Source organism: Nicotiana attenuata, chromosome 3, assembly GCF_001879085.1.
Source record: "Nicotiana attenuata strain UT chromosome 3, NIATTr2, whole genome shotgun sequence".
NCBI classification, from domain to species: domain Eukaryota; kingdom Viridiplantae; phylum Streptophyta; class Magnoliopsida; order Solanales; family Solanaceae; genus Nicotiana; species Nicotiana attenuata.
Genome location: NC_031991.1, coordinates 70207188 through 70221882, shown reverse-complemented (window position 1 = coordinate 70221882; position 14695 = coordinate 70207188). Strand labels below are relative to the sequence as shown.

General features: G+C 41.2%; 1 protein-coding gene across 1 annotated transcript; it reads left to right on the top strand.

The window, feature by feature from the left end:
* LOC109224483 lies at positions 4670-5911 on the top strand. Its single transcript, XM_019389060.1, has 3 exons — positions 4670-4991; positions 5132-5232; positions 5405-5911. Exons 1-3 carry the CDS (start codon positions 4670-4672, stop codon positions 5909-5911), a joined length of 930 nt encoding a protein of 309 aa, XP_019244605.1.

Below are 14695 nucleotides of genomic sequence, written 5' to 3'. Positions count from 1 at the left end.
TGTGTGTGTGTGTGTGTGTGTGTGTGTGTGTGTGTGTGTGTGTGTGTGTGTGTGTGTGTGTGTGTGTGTGTGTGTGTGTGTGTGTGTGTGTGTGTGTGTGTGTGTGTGTGTGTGTGTGTGTGTGTGTGTGTGTGTGTGTGTGTGTGTGTGTGTGTGTGTGTGTGTGTGTGTGTGTGTGTGTGTGTGTGTGTGTGTGTGTGTGTGTGTGTGTGTGTGTGTGTGTGTGTGTGTGTGTGTGTGTGTGTGTGTGTGTGTGTGTGTGTGTGTGTGTGTGTGTGTGTGTGTGTGTGTGTGTGTGTGTGTGCAAGTGCGGCCTCAGGCCCAAACACAGGTGTTCAACATTCAAGAATATAAAATCAGGAACTGAGAATCATATTACAATATATGATACTGAAATAATGAGCCATACCAAGTTATATGATACTGGAATAGCGAATAGGATTAGACTGAGATGGGTATTCACAATAAGTTGATTTGTCATAACTGAAACTCATAGAATATCGAAGGATTATGAGACTATGCCATCTAGAGAATAGAAGTTCGACTACAATTCAGGGAGTTAAGGCATAGTTACTTTCTGAGGAAACTGGTAATGATCATATGAATGGGACGTAGGGAGAATCATAGACATTCCCAAACGTAAAGAGTTAGCCTTACATACCTCAATTTCACTCCTTAGTGATACTACAATGATCCACAATACTAGGAACCTTCAATCTACAATAGCAACATCCAATGGAACCTAATATTACAATTCAAGAACTTAAGCCATTTAGGCATATTATCAAACACCTTGTAGGCATAAATCTCTACATCTCATCGCCATATAATATTAGTTCATCTAACTACCACCATTCATCAACAATTTATTCCACCATCATGATTAACCAATTTATAACTTCCAACATCACATGTATTACAATCCATCTACACCCAACCAACAAAATTCCATCAAATAATCACCTTCCAATCTCTACAATAATTATGTATTTATATTAGGAACTTATGGCTTCTAATCACCACATCAAGAGTCCCAATACTTAATTCACACTCCTATACCCATAATAAATTCATATATGTAAGTGTAAGGGTGTAGGATTACCTTTTGGAAGAAATTTTGCAAAACCCTCCTTTGAGTTCTTGAAGAAATTTCTTGAAGATCTATGTGTTCTATGAGTAGATTTCATCAATACTAGTGTAAGAATGATGGAATTTCACACCAAGTTAATGGAAATTGCCTACCTTGAAGATGGGAGGGGTTGGAGGTCTTGAGAGGGTGGAAGAAGACCCCAAAATTCGTCCAAAAGAAATAGGGAAAAATGAACCCTGAAATTGGCTTAAAAGAGATGGGACTGGGGCGCGTCTACTCTAGCGAAGTGTCCTCGCTTCGCTGTCCATTGCATTCAAGGGAAGACAAAATCCGCGTCTACTTTGGCGAAGCGAGCTCGCTTCGCTGTCCGCCAAAATAACTGGGTGGTATGTCTTTAGTAATTTGGTCATAACTTCTTGTAGGAATGTCCAAATGACGAACGGTTTGAAGCGTTAGAAACTAGACTCAAAGATATTTCATTTCATAGGTTGTGAATCACATAATACCTTATATAAATATAGATATGCTCGTGCAAAGTTTGGTCTTGTGCGTACTCATATGGAATTTTTAGTCTATCATGTAATTTCCAACTTGGCTTAGACTTAGGCCTCTCCTTGGACCCCAAATCACTTATGATATGCGTCGTACACTTATTATCATAATCAATTGATAAACATCACATGAATACTCATTTAATGCATCCACAACTGATTCAATTTTATGGGGTGTTACAGAGCTGCCCACAACAAAGCCCTCCACCTGATTGTCAAATATGAGGGCTATTATGTGAAAAGAGTGATGTTAAATGGTGGGTCCGGGGTAGATATTTTCCCTCTCTCAACACTCCAAAGGATGGAGATCGAAACATAAAGAATTCGGGCTAACAATGTCTGTGTACGAGCTTTTGACGGGGTCAAGAGAGACACAATAAGAGAAATTTATCTGATTCTGACGATTGAGCCCATAGATTTTGATGTGACCTTCCAAGTTTTGGACATGGAAACCTTGTACAATTTCATCATGGGTAGACGATAATTCATGCTACCGGAGCTATTCCCTCCACTTCTCACCAAATGGTCAAGTTTGATTATGATAATCAAGATATTGTTGTCCATGGATAAGATGAGCAATCCATCTACCGGGACCCTTCAGTCCCTTGTCTTGAAGCCCCGGAAGGCAGTGAGCATATTGTCTATCAAACTTTCGAAATTGTGGTTGCTGACCAATTTGAAGAAGGGGCCCCATTACCTCAACCTTGGTTGTCTAATTCTTCGGTCATGGTCACCACCCAAATGATTAGAAATGGGTACAAGCCCGGAAAAGGTCGTCTCTCTGCAGGGCATTACTGTGCCCTTTTCCCCAATGGTCAATGAAAAGTGTTTTGGTTTAGGTTTCTGAGCTACAGAGGCCGACAGAACATGGGTTGACAAGCGAAAGAAAATAGTTGGGTCCTGTCCCAGCCCATTCCACATCTTTCCCAATCACTTTTCAAGCCAAGGTATGTGGAAGAAGAAGAAGAAGAGGCCTTCACGGTTGAAGAAATCAATGATATCTGCGAAGCCTTGAAACAAATGTTATACGAGTCCCACATGGTCCAGCCAGGGGAAGGCACAAGAAGTGTCGAGGTGCAGTATATGGGACTTAATTTCAAGCTCCAAAACTGGGAAGCTACCCCATTCCTTGTAAGGCAGGAGTCTCAGTAATTCAGTCTTTCCATTTCTTCTGCATTACGAATTATTTCAGGGTGTAACTCGAATGTTTTACTTTATTGTATTTTAATTATGATGTAAACCCTCATATCTTTCAATTCATTGAAATGGAATCAATATCTCATCGTCCATAGATATCTCTTTTCTTCTGTTCTAAATTTGCTATTTTTTTTATCTTTTTCTTTTCAGTTCTAATAATGCCGACTTAAATAACATTACATGCTTGCGGACTTCATGCCCTAATCCTAAAATGCTGTCTAACTTTGAAATAATGAATCAAGAGCCAGAATATGATGAAGATAAGGCTTTTATGGAAATAAATCAAGAATTGGAACAATTTGAGAATAAGCCTAAGCCAAACTTAAATGAAACCGAGCCAGTTAATTTGGGCAATTCAAAAGAGATCCGAGAAACCATGATAAGCATTCACGCTGACGAAAGAACTAGAGATGCCTTGATCCAACTTTTGTTTGAATTCAAAGACGTGTTTGCATGGTATTATGATGATATGCTACGGATGAGCGTTTATCTGGTGGTACATAAATTTCCTACCTATCCCGGTTATCCACTTGTCCAACAGAAGCAAAGAAAGTTCAAAACCGCATTACTGATAACATCAAGGAAGCTGTCACCAAACAAATGAAAGCTGGTGTGATTCAAGTGGTCCGATACACCATGCGGCTGGCTAATATAGTTCCAGTGCCGAAATATGATGGAAAAACTTGAGTGTGTGTTGATTACCGAGATTTGAACAAGGCGAGTACTAAGGATAACTTTCCATTGCCAAATATCCACATTCTTGTTAACAACTGTGCTAAACATGAGAAACAGTCTTTCGTGGATTGTTATGTTGGGTATCACCAGGTTCTGATGGATGAAGAAGATGCAGAAAAGACTGCTTTAACCACACCTTGGGGCACTTACTGTTATAGGGTCATGCCATTTGGTCTGAAAAACGCCGGGGCAACCTACATGAGAGTTATGGCTGCCATCTTCCATGACATGATGCATCAGGAGATTGAGGTATATGTGGATGATGTGATCATTAAATTCAGAAAGCAAGAAGTCCATGTGCGAGATATGAGAAAATTCTTTGAGCGTCTGTGCAGGTATGATTTGAAATTGAACCCAGCTAAATGCGCATTCAGAGTTCCATCTAGGAAGCTCTGGGGTTTATAGTCAGTCAGAGGGGTATCGAATTAGATCCAACAAAGATAAAGTTTATTTGGGATCTTCCACCTCCAAAGAGAAAGAATGAGGTCATGAGTCTACTAGGGAGGCTGAATTACATCAGCAGATTCACTGCTCCGCTAGTGTTGGTTCCACTCGATCCAGGAAGACCTTTGTTCTTGTACCTGACAGTCCCGAAAAATTCTTTAGGCCGTGTCCTGGGGCAATACGATGTAACCGAGAAGAGGGAACAAGCCATATATTATCTGAGCAAGAAGTTCACAGTTATGAAGCCAAGTACACTTTGTTGGAAAGAACTTGTTGCGCCCTAACTTGGGTCGCCCAAAAGCTCAGACATTACTTGCTGGCTTACACAACACATCTCATAACCAGGATGGATCCTTTGAAGTATATATTCCAGAAGCCGATGCCCACTGGAAGGTTAGCAAAATGGCAGATCTTTCTCACCGAGTTTGACATAGTCTATGTCACTTGCACGACAATAAAAGCTCAAGCCTTGGCAGATCACCTGGCCGAGAACCCGATCGATGATGAATATCAACCATTAAGCACTATTTTCTAGACGAGAATGTGAACTCAGTTGAAGCAATTCCAGAGAACATCACTACTTGGAAAATGTTCTTTGATGGGGCCGTAAACGCAAAAGGTGTAGGGGATTGGGGAAATTTTGATTTCGCCCATGGCTCAGCACTATCCGGCCACAGGCCATCTTTGTTTTTTCTGTACAAACAAAACCCCTGAGTATGAACCTTGCATCATGGGAATGAACATGGCAGTTGATCTAGATGTATCGAAATCACTAATCATGGGGGATTCAGATTTAATCATTCAGCAAGCCCAAGGTGAATGGGAAACTCGGAACATCAAACTCATCCCGTACAAGCAGCATGTGGAAGATCTCAGCAAAGGGTTTAAGTCCGTCGAGTTCAAGTATATCACTCGATTCCACAATGAGTTAGCTGATACACTAGCTACTTTGGCCTCAATGCTGCCATACCCAGGTAATGTTCATACTGACCCGCTAGAAATCCAAGTTTGAGAAAGGTATGGTTATTGTAACGCAATTGAAATGGAGCCAGATGTTCAGCCATGGTATTATGATATCAAAAGGTTTTTGAAAACAAAAGAATGTCCCGAGCAGGCCAGTGGAGATTAAAAGAGAATTACCAGAAGGCTTGCAAGCAGTTTCTTTTTGAGTGGAGAGGTCCAATACAAAAGAAATCCAGATCTAAATCTTTTGAGGTGCGTAGATTCCCGAGAAGCTGAAAAGATCATGAATGAAGTGCATTCCGGAGTATGTGGGCCTCACATGAACGAGTATGTCCTTGCAAAGAAAATCCTCTGGGCGGGTTATTACTAAATGACCATGGAAAAAGATTGTTTTAGTTTTGTCAGGAAATGCCATCACTGCTAGATACACGACGACCTGATTGATGCACCGCCTTCAGAGTTACATCATATGTCAGGACCTTGGCCATTCGTTGCTTGGGGCATGGATGTTATTGGGCCAATAGAGCCGAAATCTTGGCATAGATTCATCTTAGTTGCTATTGATTATTTTACAAAGTGGGTCGAAGCTGTCACTTTCAAAGCTGTCACTAAGAAAGCTATAGTGGACTTCGTGCATTCGGACATTATTTGTCTTTTTGGTATTCCTAAAACTATCATTACAGACAATGCTGCAAATCTGAGCAGCTATTTGATGAGGGAGGTATGCGAACAATTTAAAATTACGCACCGTTATTCTACCCCTTATCGACCCAAAGCTAATGGCGCTATTAAAGCGGCAAACAAGAACATCAAGAAGATCCTCAGAGAAATGGTTCAAGGTTCTAGGCAATGGCATAAAAAGTTTCCCTTTGCACTATTGGGATATCGCGCACATCAGTTGGAGATACGCTTTATTGGTTTATGGCACTGAAGCCGTAATACCTACAAAAGTTGAGATTCTATCTCGGATCATCGTTGAAGCCTAGATCGAGGATGATGAATGGGTCAAAACCCGATTGGAACAATTGACTATGATTGATGAAAATGAATGGCTACAATTTTCCACGGGTAGTTGTACCAACAAAGAATGGCCCGTGCCTACAACAAGAAAGTGCGGCCCAGAAAATTGGAAGTGGGGCAACTCATTCTGAGACGTATTATCCCACATCATAAAGAAGAAAAAGGAAAATTTGCTCCAAATTGGAAAGGTCTGTACATTATAAGAAGTGTGTTGCCGAAGGGAGCGCTGTATCTGGGAGACATCATAGGATTTGACCCCTTTTTACAGCTTTAACATGCTCTTATTGGGATGACAAAGGCTTTCTTTCTCGCTATCCAAAACACTATCAATCCTTTGCAAACCCTTTGAGCCGGTTCCCTTTCTTTGATTACTCTCTTTGGAACCTGAAAGTTATTATTGAAAAAAATGAAATGAAAATGAAGGATGAAAAAAAAAGAAACAAAAGAAAAGAAAATAAAAAATAAATTTATTGAACTACGTTTGACATGATTCTGAAAGGACACGTCCTCTCTCAGGGTTCAGTCACACCAAAACAAAAATCTACATTCCCCCAAAAGTTGAAACTAGGCAGCTGTTATAATGGTTCGGGGATGGTTTCGCCTGAAAGGTTCCAAAGTGGTAATTCAATCCAAATTCATTTTATCCAAATCCTTTTCAAGTCCTTCCGATCGATCAATGAGAATGTTCAAGAATTGGAGGATACAGTTACTTTGATCCGATAAAACCAAAATGAGAAAAATAAAATGAGAGAGTCTTATGTGTGAAAACCCTCACGGGCACTGTAAGGCAACGGTGAGTAAAGAAATAAAAATGAGAGAGTCTTGTTAGTGAAATCTCGCAAAGAACACTACAAGGCGATGGCGATAAGAGAAATGAGAGAGGTCCGCTCGTGAAAACGCGCAAAGGGCGGCACTGATCGAAAAAAGAGGATCCTCACAACCATTGACATCAACATAGTCCCGGGCAAGGTTTCTCGGTTTCGAGGCAAAATTTCTGATGAATTTCTATGAGTTGGACGGTTTACACAGATCAGACATCCAGTCCAAAAGGCATGTCATGTTCATTGAAGTCTGTATGTACTCTAGATAAGTCCTTCTTTCCTTTCCCCGAAAAGGATACCTTTTGTTTAAACTCATTCTCCATTCCATTACTTGTTTTTCTTTGAATCCCTTTCGGTCTAACTTTGTTTCAAAAACTAAGACAAAGAAGGGATGGCAAGACTAATTTACAGGACATTCGTTTGCCACAAGCTGATATTCAAGAGACACCTAGCCTCGGCATGAGCATCAAGTCAATCTCGACTGGCCATGGCGGCCGATGCTTCGAAATCAAAACTCTTGGAAGGAGAAAATCGATATGAAGTGCTTATAATGTCAATGGAGTTGAAAAGGTTGAGTCTCACGTGGCTAACCATCTTGGCAAGGTTTGAAAAGTCTAGGTACTTAAATGCTTTGAAATTAAAATTGGAAGACAGAAGTCAGAAATGAAAGGCCTACGAAGGCAAAATAAAGTTGAAAAAGGTTAAGTCCCATGCGACCAACCGTCATGTTAAAAATTTGGAAAAGCCAAAGGTTCTATGGGGCCAGAAATGCAATCGGTATCCAGGAAACAACTAGTTGCAGTCAAAATCATCATCAAAGAAGCCGAGCCGAGATCAAGTGACTGAAACGCTCAAGGCCACAAAACCAACCACCATTTCAAACTGACATATTGTTCTTTGTTTGAAAAAACAGGAAACAGGTGCAATCCAAAAGCAATCTTGTGAAAAGCAGGTGCAACCAAAAAGAAATTGCACGAGGGCTAGAAACAACTTTGCAGCAACAACTCCAAAAGGGAAGTCTCCTCCAAAATTCTTTCTTGCATTTACTCGTTCTCTAAAATAAAGAAAAATGAAAAAATGATGATGAAAATGATGAAAAAAAGAAAGAAATAAAGAAGTTTCAAAATCATGGTAGTATAGGGTAAACCAACATATGGTCTCCACTCCCTAGTTGATGTTATTTTAGACATAGGGTATCCACTCCCTAGTCTTCTTTTCTAACATAGGGTCTTCACTCTCTAGTTGAAGTTATTTTAGACGTATGGTCTCCACTCCCTAGTCTTCTTTTCCAACATAGGGTCTCTCCCCCTAGTTGATGTTATTTTTGACTAGGATCTCCACTCCCTAGTATTCTTTTCCAACATAGGGTCTTCACCCCCTAGTTGATGTTATTTTAGACATAGGGTCTCCACTCCCTAGTCTTTTTTTCCAACATAGGGTCTCTACTCCCTAGTTGATGTTATTTTAGACATAGGGTCTCCACTCCCTAGTCTCTTTTCCATCATAGGGTCTCCACTCCCTAGTTGATGTTATTTTAGACATAGGGTCTCCACTCCCTAGTCTCCTTTTCCAACATATGGTCTCCACTCCATAGTTGATGTTATTTTAGACATAGGGTTTCCAATCCCTAGTCTCCTTTTCCAACATAGGGTCTCCACTCCCTAGTTGATTTTATTTAGACATAGGGTCACCACTCCCTAGTCTCCTTGTCCAATTAGGGTCTCCACTCCCTAGTTGTTGTTATTATAAACATAGGGTCTCCACTCCCTAGTTGATTTTATTTTAGACATAGGGCCACCACTCCCTAGTCTCCTTACCAGTTTAGGGTACACCAATCCCTAGCTGTGTTTTCCAACATAGGGTACACCACTCCCTAGTTGATTTGAGCTTAAATGCAGGGTACATCACTCCCTGATATATTTGTTAATATAAGGTACACCATTCCTGACACTTTATTACTTTTAATAAAGACATAGTTTAGAGTTTTGTTACAATAACTCACGAAATTTTCCTAGTGAAAACTAGGGCAGAAAAATTTCGTTTGTTGTTTGTTTTGGTGTCTGAGCAGGTTCTACCTCGAGGCACAGGGTTCGAGATGACCAAAAGAAGAAGTCTCAATCCAAAATAAAGAAGAGAAAAATAAAAAGAGAACCCAAAATGCAGAAGTGAAAGAAAAATTGTGGACTACTCAAGACATGACTGAAGTCGCGAGTGTTACATGTCTCGTTTTGATTAGAAGAAGATGTAGAAGAATGAACTAAAACCTGCAGCTAGCAAGCATCACGTTTCAGACCAGAGTTTGTGTGAAGAACCAGCCAAGACTCAAGATCAAGCTTCAAAGACTTAGAGATAGAAATCTTATAACTCATAGCTGATAGGATCGTCTAGTTTCTTTTCATTTTGATTTTGGTGTAATAAGGAGTTCAGCAAGCAGTAACAACAGCAACATCAGTGAAATCATAGCTTCTCGGTAGTCCCAACTACCAAAATTGCAGAACTACACTGACATGATTCCTCTATAGCGAAGGATATGTAGGCAACCTTTGAAGCAAGGTTCGGTCAAACGTTTTCAAAATGCTTCTCATGGAGTGTCAAACGGGCAAAAAGTTGTTCATAATTGCTCCCTTTATCTTTGCCCAAAAATTCTTCATGTTCTCAAGCAAATAGGGGCAGCTGGGAGCACATAATTTTTGCCTTAATGCCATATCACTCCTAAAAATATTTCAAAATAGTTGGAATAGAATTTTAGGAATTTTTCTTTAAGCTTAGTTAATTTGTTTTGCATTTTTACGCATATTTAGAAGCACTTTAAATCATGATAAATGTCAAAAATATTTTATTTGTTCATGAATTACATTGATAGGTTTTAATTGCATTGTTAGCCTTTAAACTACTTGTTAATTGCGTTTATAAACCGCTAAAATACAAAAAAAAATATATATATATATATATAAATACATTTGTCATTGTTAATGTAATAATTAATCATTATTAGTTAAATAATTAGTCAATTATCTGGTAAAATAGAGATTTAGCTTAATTCTACAAAAGTGATTTCGAATTAGGGTGTTAGTTTGGAGTGGTTAATTGTGCATAATCAAAGGAGAAAAGGCAGCCCAGTTCATGAAATCCACCCCAACCCAATTGTTTCTCAGCACTGCCCAAGCCTAGATCCAAAGACACACGGTCCAGCCTCCCATCACCTTAAATGACGCCGTTTTGGTGCGTTTAATCTCCACCCTCCATTCCATCTAATCCTACAACCCCGAACTCATCCCCCCCTTCCCCTTTTAACTGTCCTAACCTGACCCCCAAACCCTAAGAGATGCCCCATTTCCCTTATCTCTCTCAAATTTCTCAACCCTAGCAGCCTTTTATCACCCAAAAACCTCTATTGGCGGCATGACCCCAAACAACCCCAAATCCTCACCCTACAATCCCCACCTCATTCTCATCCCATACCTCCTTTTAATTTCTTTCAAAACACCTTAGATTTCCCCAAATCGTAGATCTGAAATCCCCAGAAAATCCCTAGCTTTGTCTTATTCGTTATCTTCAGCAAGAATAGCCGGTTTTTACCTAAAACTTACATCAATCGATTGTTGTTAACAAGAACAATCGATTGATGTTAGTTTATACTCATTTCGAAGCCATCGAATTTAAATCAAGATTGGTCGGCCAGAGTTCAACGTTCTTGCTTCTGTTTGCTACTGGTTATTTTGCCATTTCCTTCTTTGTTTTTCTTCATTCATTGTCGACATAGTATCCTAATTAGTGTCACGACCCAATCTCCCTCCGCAAGATGTTGTGACAGCACCTAGTCTCTACGACTAGATAAGCTTAACAATTGCAGAATAATTGAAATAAAAAATAATTAACAACTAAACTTCAACAGATAACTATATAATAGAAAAATGCCGCTCGACATGTATAGGTAACCAACACTCGAGTATAAACATCTCCCAAAGACCAGGTAGTCACAAGCTCTAGGGAAAAACTCTAACTGTTTCTATACGTCAATCTTTAGGAACAATAAGAAGAAGGAACATAACGGATAAAGGGGGACTCCGAGGTTTGCGGACGCTGGCAGATGTAGCCGCAGCAAATACTCTCGACTAATAGCGGGGCTGGTAGGAGGTACCTGGGTCTGCACACAAAACATGTGCAGAAGAGTAGCATGAGTACACCACAATAGTACCCAGTAAGTGTCAAGCCTAACCAAGGTAGAGTAGTGATGAGGTCAAGTCAAGGCCCTACTGGGATATAATAATAAGACAGAAGATATAATAATATGATTGAAAGACTCAGAATTAAACAAAGAGGATTTACAGAAGAGTAACAACACAACACATAGAGGTAAACAACAGGGGCGCTCCCGAGATACCATCTGGTAGTCCCAAAAGTAAATAATCAACAGAGGCTCTCCCGAGGTAACGTCTCGTAGTCCCAAGAGTAAATATACAGGGGGATCTCCCGAGGTACCAGCTTGTAGTCCCAAAAGTAAATATGCAGGGGATCTCTCGAGGTACCGCCTCGTAGTCCCAAAAGTAAACACGCGGCTCAAAATCAATGGCAACAACAATTAACCATAAGAATCCTACATCTTAAGACTAATACAAATCAAGGAAAACAGGAATTCAACTAAGCATGCTGCACAGATTTCAAATAAGCATTAAAGACACGTATAGATGTGATATTAGGCTAAACGGGATAACTACACATGCTGGGATAACTCATTTAAGATATAACAAGTTACTATTCAATATAAAACCGGATTTTACAACGATTAGACCGTATACGCAATCGTCACCTCGCGTACACGGCACTCACATATAATAGAAGTGTCACAACAGTACCAAATCCTAAGGGGAATTCCCTCACACAAGGTTAGCCAAGCCACTTACCCCGAGCCAAGCTTAATCAATCAACAAGAATGCCTTTTCCTCGATTTTCCGACTCCAAATGGCCCAAATCTAGCGAAAAGAAATTTCATACCATAAGTATAACTATAAAAAACTAATCTAATTAATAAAATTAAGATTTTAACAAGAAATTAAAAATTTGCCCTAAAACGCCGACCCAGGCCCACGCCTCAGAATCGGGTAAAAGACATAAAATATGAACACCCATTCAACCACAAGTCCACCCATACCAAAATTACTCAAATCCGACACCAAAACCTCAATCAAAACCCTAAAATTCGGTTGAAGAACTTTCCCACTTTTTCCCCAAATTTCCCAACCCAAAACCTTAATTAAATGATAAAACTAACGATAGGTTAGTGGGATATAACCAAAAACGAGTTAAGAATCATTACCCAATAGTTTCCTCTGAAAATCCTTCAAATTCTCGTCTCAATCTGAGCTCTCAAAGTCCCAAAGTGAAAATGAGATCAAACCCTCGTAATTTCCCCTTTTCTGCCCAGTGATCTCCCACCTGCGGAGCCACAGTCGCACCTGCGACACCGTACATGCGGAATTTCCATCGCAGGTGCGGACTTGACTTAAAATGCCTAGGTTTGCTTCTACGATGAAATGGCCGCACCTGCGAGTGTGCGCCTGCGGACCTAGCCCACTTCTGCGGACTCCTCATCCAACTCTTTCTCCGCTTCTATGATCAACCCTCCGCAGGAGCGACTTCGCTTCTGCGTCCTTATGTCTCACCTGCGACCACTGCTTTCCTAGACCAGGGCCACATCTACGACCTTCCTCTCGCACGTGCATGTCCGCACCTGCGGCCAACCTCACCGCAGGTGCGATGACACCAGAAGCTGGGAAACTTCAGCAATTTCAACACAACTCCAAATGATCCGTTAACTACCCGAAATCAACCCGAGGCCCCGAGACCTCAACCAAACATACCGACAAGTCCTAAAACACCATACGAACTTAGTCGAGCCCTCAAATCACATCAAACAACAACAAAAACACGAATCGCACACCAATTCAAACTTAATGAACTTTGAAATTTCAAACTTCTACAATCGATGCCGAAACCTATCAAATCACGTCCGATTGACCTCAAATTTTGCACACAAGTCACATTTGACATTACAGACCCGCTCCAACTTCCGGAATTAGAATCCGACCCCGATATCAAATGGTCCACTCCCGGTTAAACTTCCCAAAAAATCAACCTTCGCCATAAGACTAATTCTGCTACGGACCTCCAAATCATAATCCGTACATGCTCCTAAGTCAAAAATACGCAACGCAGCTAACAGAACTGGTGAATCTCCACTACGGACTCGTCTTCACACAGTTCTAACTACAGTCAAATTCCTAGAACTTAAGCTTCCATTTTAGGGACTAAGCGTCCCATTACACTCCAAAACCAAAAACAAATCCTCCCGGCAAGTCACATAAGCATAAAATGATACAGCGGAAGCAATAAATAGCGGATCGAGGCTAATATTCTCAAAATGACCGGCCCGGTCGTTACATCCTCCCCCTCTTGAAACAAACGTTCATCCTCGAACGAGTATAGAGACATACCTGAAGTGGTGAAAAGATGAGGATAACGACTGCGTATCAGTCTCGGCCTCCCAAGTCACCTACTCGACCGACTGACCCCTCCACCGAACCTTTACTGAAGTAATGTTCTTTGATCTCAACTTTTGAACCTGCCTCTCCAAATAGCCACCGGCTCCTCAACATAACATAAATCCTTGTCCAACTAGGTTGAGCTGAAATCCAACACATAATACGGATCGCCGTGATACTTCTGGAGCATCGAGACGTGAAACACTAGATAAACTCCTACTAGGCTGGGAGGCAAGGCAATCTCATAAACAACCTCTCCAACTCGCTGAAACACCTCAAATGGGCCAATAAACCTTGGGCTCTTCACCCTTCATGGATGACACCCCGAGCAGGACTCGCTCTCCACCCATGAATGCAACATCGCGAACCTTCTTCGCATAACTTTTCTATCTGGACAGGGCTGTACGAAGTCGTTCGTGAATCACCTTAAACCTTCTCCAAAGCATCCTGAACCAAGTCTGTACCCAATAGCCTAGCCTCGCCCGAATCGAACCAACCCACTGAAGACCGACACCGCCTACTATATAGAGCCTCATACGGTGCCATCTGAATGCTCGATTGATAACTGTTGTTGGAGGCAAACTCTGCAAGTGGCAAGAAGTGATCCAAGAACTCCCAAACTCCATCACACATGCACAGAGCATATCATCTAGTATCTAAATAGTGCACTCCAACTGTCCATCCGTCTGAGGGTGAAATGTTGTGCTCAACTCAACCTGAGTACCCAACTCATGTTGTATGGCCCTCCAGAACCGTGATGTAATCTTCGTTCAGAGATGATAGATACCGGCACGCCTTGAAGTCTGACAATCTCTCGGATTTAAACTCGAGCCAGTTGCTCGGAAGAATAAGTAGTCATCACAGGAATAAAATGAGCTGACTTGGTCAGCCTAACCACAATCACCCAAACTGCATCAAACTTCCTCTGAGTCCGTGGAAGCCCAATAACGAAATCCATAGTGATCCGTTCCCATTACCACTCCAGAATCTCTAGCTTCTGAAGCAATCCACCTGGCCGCTAATGCTCATACTTCACCTGCTGGCAATTTAGACACCGAGCCATATACTCTACTATATCCTTCTTCATTCTCCTCCACCAATAATGCTGTCTCAAGTCCTGATACATCTTCGCGGCACCTAGATGAATGGAGTACCGCAAACTGCGAGCCTCTTGGAGAATCAACTCAGGCAAACCATCTTCATTGGGCACACATAGCCTGCCCTGCATCCTCAAAGCACCATCATCTCCAATAGTGACATCCTTAGCATCACCGTGCTGAACTTGTCCCTAAGGACAAGTAGATGGGGGTCATCATACTGACGCTCCCTGAT